Source organism: Calonectris borealis, chromosome 6 (assembly GCF_964195595.1).
Source record: "Calonectris borealis chromosome 6, bCalBor7.hap1.2, whole genome shotgun sequence".
In the NCBI taxonomy this organism is placed as follows: domain Eukaryota; kingdom Metazoa; phylum Chordata; class Aves; order Procellariiformes; family Procellariidae; genus Calonectris; species Calonectris borealis.
Window position 1 is genome coordinate 19,001,182 of NC_134317.1, and position 12,083 is coordinate 19,013,264.

At 40.4% G+C, this 12,083-nt stretch overlaps 1 protein-coding gene across 1 annotated transcript in view; it reads right to left on the reverse strand.

Annotated features, from left to right (window-relative positions):
• Positions 1-7,590: 7,590 nt before the first annotated feature.
• Positions 7,591-12,083, reverse strand: part of ITGB6 (integrin subunit beta 6) — a 35,808-nt gene continuing 31,315 nt past the window's right edge. The window contains exon 15 of the mRNA XM_075153074.1: positions 7,591-11,200. Within this exon, the coding sequence (XP_075009175.1) occupies positions 11,099-11,200 (102 nt within the window). The 3' untranslated portion in view covers positions 7,591-11,098. The remainder of the gene's footprint in view (positions 11,201-12,083) is intronic.

A 12,083-nucleotide genomic window follows, 5' to 3' on the forward strand; every position in this document is an offset into this window, starting at 1 on the left:
GTGGCGCCCCGCGGCGGGGAGGAGGGGCGGCCCGGGGGGGGGGGGAGACCCGCGGGCTCCCTCCGTGCGGCCGCGGGAGGCGGGAGGGGCGCAGGGGAGGTCGCGGCAGTCGCGCTGGAGCCGCCCGCCCAGCCTTCCGCCCCGCCCGCGTCCCCGGGAGGGGCCGCCGGCAGCCCCGGCCTGGGGGAGGCCGCGCGGCTGGGCCTGGGAGCGCTGCTCGTGCAGCTCGGGCCGTCTGCCCGGAGCAGGGTTGTGGGTTCAAGCGGACAAAAAGCTCTGTATCAGTCTTATTTTCCATCTGAAAACACTTTCTCATGCCTACACTGCAGGTACTTCTACCCTAAAAAGAACCAGAAAAATCGCCCGGAGGCAGTGGAGGTGGGAGACCATTGGTAGCACGGTCCGTGTCAGCGGGTTTGCTGCTCTGTCCCTGAGCACCCCCACTTCTACAGACCCCGCTCAGAGAGTTGGGTTTTCAGCTAGGGCAGCTTGGCCACTGGAAATCATTTTACATTTTGGCATAGGGAAAAATAATTGCTTTCTTCCATTTTGTTCATTTCTGACTTCAGTGGAATATTCGCAGGAGCTGCCCCACTTGGGTTGAGTCTTACGGGGGCTATGAATAGTGGAGGGAAAGTCGAAAGCAGAACCTCTGGGTTAAAGATAGACTAGTTTTACCGGAATCAGCAGGACAGTTCGGTTTTAATCTGCATAAGCATGTTTCTGCATTGTTCTTTATGCATAGCAGACAAGTACATAAATGCATACATAAACGTATAAAAATGAATGTACAGTGTCGGAGCACAGCTGAGCTTCTGTTCCCCACGTCCACCTCAATCACGATACAAGGATGGAAACAGAAACCTCTGGGCTTGGGGGGAGCTTCTCACTGGTAGTTTGGTAGAAGAAGGAATTGAGAAGCAAGGGAAGCCAAACACTTGGAAAGAAGCAGATAACTGGAGGGGTTTCTCCCAGTTTAACAGACAATAAAAATTTCTGGCAGAGAACAAACAGCAGGAAACATTGCTGAACAAGCTGTTCTAGAAATGACCTGACTTTGCAAGACAGAAGGGTTGTAACTCTCAAGGAACTGCAATGTACTTCTCAGGAAAGCTGCAGCTTTCAGAGAATTTCACATTTTGAGAGAGAAGCTTGTTACTGAGCCATTTATGAAAATCTGGCCACCCTGAACTGTGTACATCTCTCATCTCTTCAGGAGTATTTCGCCACCACCTTGACTACAGAGCTCCAGAAAAGGGGTCTCCTGCTGCAGAACCTGGGTCACACTGAGAGATCACGCTGTGTTCGTGGTACTACATTTAAAAATAAAGGTGCCAGTGAGCAAAAATGAGGCTGCTCTGGGCTGTGGGAAGGAGCCCCACCTGAGCGTTTTGCTCATTTCAGTAAGATCAAAGTAAGCACGTTCTGATTACAGATTCCTAATAATGAATATCTCAACAATGGTTTTGTAAATATTTTACTAAATGCACATTAGCAACTTATTAATTCTGAGTAGTTTTCCTTGCTTCTTTTTTTTCTTTGATATTCAGATCTTCCTCTTTGACAAAACAGTTTTTTTCTGTCTTGAATCTATTCTGTTCTTACTAAACTGGTAAATCCTTTCTAGTGCAGCTGCAGTTATACTGACTTGGGTATTTATAGCTAAGCTATACCTACTTAATTACAATAATAAGACATATTTGCTGGCATAGTGGCTTATAAAACCAACATGGTCGGCAACATTTTCTGAAGTAAACTTGGTGACATAGTTCATATTATTTTGCACATTAAATTGCATAACTTTCCAATTTTATGTATTTATTTATTCATTTATTTATTTGAAGCTTTACCTATCTTACTTCAAGGCATTTACTGTAGTGTTTTGGCTCCTTTATTTCATTTTCTGTCTGGAACCCAGTTTTTGTAAATATTTTTCTCTTCATCTCTCTGTCAATAATCTGTTCTCTTTCTTTTTGTATATACTTGGACCATATATATATATATGTATATATGCACTTGTCTGAGCTGATCTGCCTTTGCTATTTAGCATCTACACAGATGTTGAAGACCTTCCCCTATTTTTGCTTAGACTTTTAACTCAGCCCTCTGTAGGAGGCCTGTACACAGGTATGAACCCATATCTGGGGTGCGTTTGTGGCCCTCATCCACAAGCCCTCATCAAATTCACACTAATTTTGTTTTCTTATAAACCCATTGCTTTTCCAAGGCGCGCACACAGATGCAGTGTGTCATATGCTCAGCATCTTCTCAGGCAGTAATTTCTGTTCATAACCTGAAGTCTGAGGGCAGGTCTATTTTTTTTTCCTACCAGCCAGAATGGGAATACCAAACCAGAGAATAGCTAGGAAGAAAAATCAGGACCAAAATTGCTTGCAATAGCCATGCCCAGCAAGCAACAATTCCATCTTTTTTCAGAGGCACCATCCTAGGTCCTGTTTAGCTCTCAAAAATGACAGTTCACAGGCATCTTGTGTCAACTCCCAAGTTTGTATTCATCTTCCCTTTCACTTCAAAGTTTTCCTGTTTACCCCGGACAGAGAACTACTCTCATTTATCAGTTCTGCCACTCCAGTTACACCCGGCTACAGGCACTACAGGCATTGCTTCCACCTTCCCTACCTCCTCTGACACGTCCCAGCCATGCCCAGACACCCTTTTTCCTTTTGGCAGCTCTACCTGTGTGTTCCCGTTACACCGCTCCGTCCTCCCAACCTAATTAGTTTCTCAAAGCCTGTCTTCACCTTATCCTTTCCCTTTGAGATCCTTGGCACAGCCATACCTGGTATGTCATTCATCCTTTCATGTAACACAGTCATTTTTTGGCCATTCTTGTCCTTTTCTCACAAGGGGTCCCTTTCCAGCTCTCGTGTCTGACTTCTGCCTTGAGCAATTCCTCACTTTACTGATACATACACACTAATACCATGTGTTTCACATAACTTTAACTACCTGCAGCTAAACCAAAAATACACGTATGCTCATAAATTATACACACTGCAGTTCCAAATGCCTCTCAGCAGTGGGGCCAGAAGGATATGGGTAAAATAGAGGGTGAAAAGAGTTCTTTGCAGCATCCCAAACGTGCTGTCAGCATCTCTGCAGGGAATGCCAAGGAAGCAGGGAAGTGGCTGTGCCTTGCTCTTACCCTTCGGACGTCCTCCCTTGCACTCCTTGAGGGGAGGGACGTCACCATGTTGTGCAGGGAGCGGTCTTGGATTTTCCCTTGGTCGCCTTTTACTGAACTTCCGAGAAAAGCCAGTGTTAGGTCAGGACTTTGGATCGGTAGAGCAAAACTAAATCACACTGGCACCATAGAACGGGGAATTACATGCAAAGAGCAAATATTCAGAACCCTATTTTTGTCTGCAGTCTTCATGCAGCTTTTAACTACTTCTGCTCCCAGCTGCCCCACGTCCGAATTTGTTGGCCTAGACAGCCTATGCCTGGAGATATTTTGCAGAGTATTCCTGTCCCTGTTAACTAGCGCAGGTTTACAGAGTTCAGAGCCGTAACGTACAGCTGATCCACTGGTTAAAGCATTCCAAGAATTTGACGTGTAGCTGTCCTCAGTGTTTAACTTAAATGTTCAACTCTGGCAAAGAAGCTAATTTGTTGCTTAAATTTTAAGCATTTATGTGCTTATTAATGACTTCAAGCCTTTGTATGTGCCCACCTACATCTATAAGGTAACTGAGATACGTAAGTACTTTGCTAACCTGGGGTCAGCATGCTTAAAACATATGTGGCTGCCATCCAGGGAGCCTTCCATTGTTAGTACTATTATAGTGAAATCAAGAGTAGAATAAGACAATTTTTGCAAAGATTTGCTACAAAAGAGTAGTTAGTGTGTTCCCAAGAAAAGCTATTAATATTAGACTGTAGACCTGTTTGCTAAAAAAACCTATGACTCATTGTACTCAATACCAGAAATTACACATACTGTGATAAACAAATGTTATACTTTTTAAAAAAAAACAATAAAGCCATCATTTAATTGCTTAGCAGACGTTTTAGGATAAATATAAATCCCATAAAACTTTCACAACTTTTGTTTCATGGTTTAAATACACCTGAGAGACTGATAGTTTGCTCTGTTTCTTAATCGTATGCAAATGGGTTTGTAGGCAAAACCATTCCTGATTTGTTTGGCCAGATGTGTCTTCTACCCCATGCTAACCAATTCCTTAAGCACAACCCCTCTTCATTTTATCAGAACGAAGCTTCATAAATCAGGGTAATAGGGATTAACCAGGTTCCAATAAAAAACAGAAAAATGGGAGTGGACGTTGATTCTGACAGTGGAGCATGGAGGACGCTTTTTATCAGCTCCAGGAAAACTGATGCTTTCAAGCCCAAGTCCTTAGTCCGCGTGTTCCCTCCACGCCTGCACGCCCACGCTGCCCCACCAGCCAGCGCCGGCAGTGTGGCAGCAGAGCTGCAAGGCAGCACAGCAGGAGTCCAAACCTGCAGTTGTTGGTCTCCAGTGGCCACCAAAACACCTTGCAGGTCCCATTGCCTCTCTGTGCATTCTGCCGATTTAATGGTGTCTGAAACAGGAGCATGTCCGTGAGCTGGGCTTGGCTTTGGTATAAACTGGAGCGGGCAGAAGTGAGGGTAGGGCATAGCCTTAAGCTTTGTCATTTACAAAGAGACTACGAACAACAACTTAGGAAGATAGACAACCGCTAACAATGTACCATCAATCTAGTTGGGAAAAAAATTGACTGGGTGTAACACTCAGAGCAAGGATATATGCTTGCAGAAATCCTAGGGCATAATGGGTACCCGGTGCTGACATGACTTCACCGGCTGGGAGAGGGTGTGCCTGTGCACCTTGGACACTCCTCTGCAGAGGTGATCTTTTTTTCCAGCCATGCATACACATTTAGACTCAGAAATCCTTGATTGATGATCTTTAGTCACTATTCATTTCAGGTGGGAGGAGAATAACATTTGCTGGTGGATCGTTTTCCTGTGAAAGAACTGGACAAGTTTGTGAGAATAGTGTCATCTCTCTGCTAGGAAATTCTGTTTGCTCACATGAGTTTATCATCAGATGCAAATGTGCAGTCAAAAAACTTAAATGCCTTAATTGCAGTAGAGTAGATGCTCTGACTATGAGGCTCTAACAACTTTCTAACCAGTGGGAATGACTTGCCATGGGTGCTATTAGACCAGTCAGGCCAGGTATTTTGGCCTTTGATATGGAGAAAGGCAGGAAAGTTCCCAGCTATTCATCTTTCTCCTCCTTTATAGCTTTAGAATCTCAACATGGAAGAACTCAAAATTTAATCTAAATTCATTAAATCAGTAACTGTACAGAAAATCACATAAACTGAATTAAACACGTTCAGACACTCTTGTCCTTACTTTGGAATAAAGATTAACTAGATTAAGACCAGTCCAATTCAAAGTGAATGTTGTCTACACAGTTTTCATGTGGATTATCCAGCCCACAATAAATTCCTAGATTTATTTTGAAATTAATTTCCTGAGTGCTGCTAGACAAACCCTAAGGGACAGTCTTTCCAAAAGCTCTTTTGGGATGCTGACTGATCATCCACAGTAAATACAACGTTCAGTGACAAGCATCTCTCTGTGATAAAGCTGTGTGCCTGCCAGATTCGGAGAGCATCAGAAGGGGAATCCAAAACCTATAGTCTATGAGAGGGAGATGTTGAACTGGTTTCTCGCAGCTGCTGTCCCAGACAGCTTGAAGCAGTAGCTGCAAGTGCTTTAGGATGAATATGAGAGGTACGGACCACTATGTCTGTAAAAATTCAAATCCTCTTGCGTGACTGTGGTTCATTTGATTGTCACCTTGTGTGTTGGCTCATGACACGTTACCACAGAGGACTTTCTTTCCCTGCAGATGCTGGTGGGGGAGGAAGTGTCCCAAATGGTTTTGTAACAATTCATTGATTTTAAGGATTTCTAGGACTCTCAGCCTGAACTGTTCTTTTCCTGGTTTGATATATTTTCAGGCTTAATTTCTCCATCACCTTTGAGATTATTGGGGATTTTTTGTTTGGTTGGTTTTTTCCTATATGGATTGGGGTGGGTTTTTTGTTGCTTACTTTTTTTTTCCATATCTGTCCTTTTTCAAATCTACCGTAACCTAAAATAGAAGCAACTGAGAGTTTGTTACATGGTAATTATAATATAATTACAGGTCTGATTTTTAAGTCAGTTGAGATTAGAGAAAGCAATTTTTAACCGGTCACCTAAGAAGATCAGCAGGAGATGATACAATTTGCCTTTGAATTAGAGTTATTAACTTTGAAGCCTGAAGTTGGTGGTACACACTTTTCCAAACACAGGTAACATCCCACTGCTCAACACAAGTAGAAATTTCCTGTTTCTTCATACATAAAGACCTTGGTTTTATTTACACTCCTACCTATTCTAAATGTGGAAACAGTAATGAAAAAAACCACTGTTGAGAAAAGTTACCCTGTCGAAAAAGGCATTTGAAAAAATACATCATGCCTTAAGAACTTCATCTATCTGCATACAGAAATGTCTTGAAATGATTTTAAATTATCCCATTTGATTAAAAATAAATCTAAACTGTAGTGTAAATAGCATGAGGAAGGGAGAGGTTGCAATGAAATTCAGTTTTTGGTTCTCTGCTTTTGCATGATGACTGGTAGAAGAGAGAGACTGAGCCAGCTTCAAGAAACAAAGTTCTCATCTACCAAGATCTTTGAAAAGCCACAGCCTTTGTATTTATCTACACTACCTGTCATGACTGTGCTTTTGTTGCTCTCTGTCAATATTAGCTGATATGTACATCAGTGAAAACACGAAAGAAAAGTTTCTAAGCATGAACCATTCCTAAAAACAGACAAACAAAGAAATGTGTAGACTTTTGGGGGTAGAATACATTATAAATTACATGCCAGGAGCATACATTACGCAATTGTATCAGTTTCAGTTTTCACAATCCACTGTAAAATGCAAGAGAACGTGATCTTATTGTGTGCCTGGAGAATGCAACAGACTTAAAATACAGTTCTGTCAAGGGTGCAGAGGAATGTTCTCTTCCTCAGAGCAGGAATCTAGCACACATCAAAATACACAAACTTTTCATTAGAGGAAAAAAAGGAGAGGCAACTTGCAGATTAAACAGAAAATAATCACTTTGCCATGTAATTCCAAAAAGATGTTACTGCTGTTACACTTAGAAAATTAACGGATCTTTAGCTTTAAGCAAGTTGTGCAATTTAGGGATCACTGTATAAAAAAATGCCATATGTAATCAATCAGAGTTCCAGAAATGGGTTGCTTACAGCATTCATCCATTAACTCATTTCCTTGAAAAGTAAAAGGATCACAAATAGAAGAAAATCCAGACTTGTTAAATCTCATGTGCTGCCTTAAAAAAGGGGGGAGAGGAGTTATAAAATAAGCTCTAGGTTACGCTAAAGCATGAGAAGTTTGCTCAGATTAATCAAATCTGGAGAAAAAAATTATTAAGACATGCTGAAATGGAAAATGAAGAACAATAAAAGTATATTAAAAATGCATTCAATTTTACAATCTTTATTCAAAGTTAAGTAATTCCTTTTCTACAGAAACAAGTTGTGGCAAATAGACTAAGATAAAAATTATGTTTTTTTCCTTTCAGATTGTGTGTGTTAAGTTTTGTGGGGCAATAATTCCCTTATGCAAAATGAACTTGGAAATGTGTGTAATGGCAGACAACACATGGAGAGTATTGCGCTTGATGTCTGAGCCTTGCATCCCAGACTCATTAGCCACTAGTTATATTACAAACCAAAGTTGAATGCAGTCTGAACATATACAATACAGGTTAACGTGAAACTTTCATAAATCAAATGAAAAATTATCCATTTAACACACGTTACTGAAATTACCATTCTACAGGGTGTGAAAGATAGACAAATACCATACATTTGCTAATGATTTTTCTTTTATTTAGTTTAACTCTTCAGTGAATAGAAGCATTAGTATTAAAAATGTTTTGGCCACTCTCAAGGTCCAGCCTCAGGTCAAAACAATATTCATGAAAACAGCAGAAAGACTTTTTCATCCCACTCACCACACACAAACCCACTCATAATTTGGTGGAGAAAAAAGAAGAAAAAACCAAACTTTTGTACAGTGCTACAAGATAAAAATAATATAGTTAACTAAAAAAAATGAACACCACTCTTATTTCTAGGGTGAATGCCAAGTAAGATCTTGAAAGTTCTTGAAATCTGGGGGATTAGTCAGAATTTATGATCTAAATTAATGCTGTTAAAATAATGGCTCATATGAATGAGCCTAGTTCTTGGATATCCCTCAATAATAGAGACCTTCCTCACCAAGCCCTTCTATTTTCTCTCTTCTCATGAATTCCTAGTTATTTGAGTGATTTCCATCCTGATGATTTTGAAGGTGCACAGAACATTTATAGTACAGTCAGTCACAGCAGGGAAATGAAAGAAACATACTGCCTGATTTCTGTACATCTTTGATAATTTGGAGAGAGGTGGCCAGGAGGATTGATTGGACTGTAAACCTTGTCTACATTCCAAATTGGATCTTCGCTGATGGTCAGAAGATGCAAGTGATGGGAAGGGAGTGAGCAGCTTTGTGAAATGAAATCTCCTGTAGGAACAGGGAATGTAGACCACCAAGGGTTTGATATGAAATGTGAACACCACTTTGTTAGTAACATTTGAATACTGAAATGTATTTCAAAATTGAAATGGGTGACCTATAGAAGAAGGGCTTTCAACCCTAATGTTGAGTGGCAGAATCAGCCTTCTCAGAAACAGAACTTAAAAGGTATTTAATAGACAGTATAGATTTTTATTACTTTAAAAGTAATAAAAATACTTTCATTTCTTTCAGAGAACGTTTGTCATTTGATGACTTCTACATGAAAAACAAAAGAGTAACAGATAATTTACATGGACTAAATCCAGATTTCCCTAGTCCCTTAGGCAATCGTGACCCAAGTGGAATCTGAGACAGAATCCGGGTGCCAGCTTTGCCTACCGTGAGTTTATCCATGTGCCAGGAAAACAGGATTTGGTCCCACGTGTAACTTGCACTGACGTCTGTGGGAGTCCGGTGGTTGGAAGGGCTGCAGATGCAAGCCTTTGTCTGTGCACGGTTTCCATTATGAGATATGCAGGAATACTGAAGAGTACAGATGTGAACCTGTAATTAGTCTGTTCCAGTTTAATGACAGCCATCGTTTCCTTCACACTGCAATCGTTTGGTATTTAATACGCGATTATAGCATCACCTTCTTTCCAAAGGCATCTGATACTGTTTAATTCTCTTTGCACAGAAATATATACTATAGGTTCTAATCCACTAATAGACAGTATTATCCCGTTTGTTTAAACAAAACAATCTTTGTAAACCAAAACTAATAGTTTCACTGAAACTAGATCCTCATCTGTAGCCATTGACTCCAGTAGGCTTTGGATCAGGCCCTAAAACAGGCATGGGTCCGAGCTAGCTAATATATCAGTCTCGCATCCAGGAGCTGTAGAGGATATAGAGACTGAAGTTGCACAGAGTTTGTTAATATTTATTACAAAATGGACATCGAGTTTTTTAGATCAAATATATGATTTACCATAGGGAGTGTACATAATTGTTTGTCTGTGACTGTGTCGATGTACCTTTGATTTCTAAGTCGTCTTTTGTAAGTACATTCATATGTACTTTTTGACCATCTGTTCCAGAGTACTAAAAAATGCAGAGGAAAAGTGATATTAAAAAGTAAAGTAAATTATTGTTAGCTTAAAATAACCCAATGTTGTAATTTTTTATGCCAGCATGTTAGCTGATTTTTTGGCGGCTTTTTTTTTCCTAGTGCTGTGCATGATAACAGCATTACAATTTAAGAATTTATGGCAAGTCATTAGTAACTAGCTAAAACTGAGCTTTAAAAATCCTTACTACCATCATGGAAATGAATATGAAATGGAATCCATAGATCTATTTGATGCTCAGTTTGAAAAAAAAAAAAAAGAGGCCCAAAATTGCTGAATACATTATTTCACACACGAATAAATCGTTGGGCTGCTGGGCATTGAAAGGACCTCACAATTTTGGATATATCAACAAAAGAATACTGCCTTTGTGTGTGATACTGAGTCTTTGTGTATGAACTTTTTCCGCATGTAAAGGGCTCCTGCAACAGTTCCTGTAATGGTCCAGCATGCGAGGTTTACTTTGAGTGCCTAAACGGGATGTAAATGGTGAAATGGAGTTCTGGTAATCCTCTGGTTTAAAGTTTCTCTACTGGAGTCTCTAATTTACAAATCTTTCTCTTTTGCTCTGAGTCCCCTCTACTAGAATTTAAGGGAAAGAGAAAAGAAAAAAAAAAAGCAGTCTACGCCTGGAACAGAAAACAATTCTGCAAGTGAGTAAGGGCTTGATTTAGCTTTCCCTGAGATAACCCCAGGGACTGGGTTCTTAAAGAACTCCAACAAGCAACAAGGACAAGGAAAGAGGGGAACAGGACAAGAAAGAAGAGTTAGAGAGGAGATGTTTCTGTATACCTTCGATACACAGAAGATAGGCAATAACACTACTTGTTTCTGATGAAAAAGTATTCAGTCACACAGGTGATATGAGGAACCTCCAACCTCAGTAGTTCAAGCAGCATTCATGAAAAAAATATCTTTTTAAATTTAAAGCAGCCCACCAAATAGACTCGTAGAAATACATTCCTAAACACAAATATATGGGATTGTGTGTAGGAACAAAGTAGTATACAGCTCATTGTATATACCTAATTTCACAAAAATAGGCTTAAATACAATAATTTTTAATCCTCAGTATTAATGAGAAAATTAAAAATATTTGTGATGCTATTTTTTTAAGATGGGGGGCTTTAATATTAAAGGTGGGGTTTTTTTAATACTTCTGCTAACCTTTACCACTAATATGTTATCTATAGTTTTCCGAACACAGGATATATTTTCTCTAACAGAATGATTATACACTGCAACGTGCAAACAAATATCACATAATCAGCTGAGAAGAAACAAGTGTTTTTAGATTTCCTGCCGGTAAAACTAAGTTTGTAGTGTCAGAGGTGCTAATAGAAATCTGCAGCCATGGCCCCTTTTTGCTTTTCTTCGTTCTTGTAAGTTACATTTTTAAAAGTGGTTGTTGAGCCTCTGTACAGCGGATTTGTTTCCTAAAAAAACAAACAAAAACAGAAGAAATGGGGTCACACGGTGTTTAACTCATCTTGCCATGGCTTCAGCTGCAAGCAGATGTAGCTGCCACCACACTGCCTTGAGCGTACCTCTTCAGCAAAGGGATCGTTTTGATCCGTGATCCCTGACCCAGTGGTATGATGGTCATACATGCACCAGCTCGTACCACCCTGCTTCCCAATGTGCAGGAAAAGATGATTTGTGCTCTACTTTGTGAGAAACTCGGGCCAGACATCTGCCTGGCCCAGCAACTCATTCCCAATGGGCTATGCAGGCTGTCCGTGGAAGAGCTGACACACGTTTCACAGACCTCCTGGGTCAGAGAGGATGTCCTCCTGCTATGGATTTGTCTATAGACATTTTGAATACATGCAAATGTTTGTCGTCTAGAATATCTTTGGAAATAAATCCTATGCCTTAACCAAATGTTGTGTAATGATGTTTTTTGGCTTCTTTGGAGCCTGCTATCTCACCGTGCTTGTATGGGAAAAGTCAGTGAACAAATGCCCCATCTTCAATTTCCCCAGTCATAATTTTAAAGCCCAATATCACAATCTCCTCCCGCTATTTCTTCTCCCTAGTGAGGACTTCTGGTCTATTCTTTGCACAAAAGTAATTTCATACCTTTGATCATTTTAGAACAGCCTTCAGCAGCTCGCTTATATTCCAAGCCACTGAAATCGAGACTGGTCTATATGAGGCAGCACAAACAGTCTAGGGTCAGGAACATGCTTCCCTTCCCATCTGCCTCCCAAATTAGAGTAATGCACATCATCAAACAATACTTTATCAAATATGTCCGATATAATTTGTGTATCAGATGTTGTGGTTGGACCATTCTAAAAACACAGGTAGTGCCTC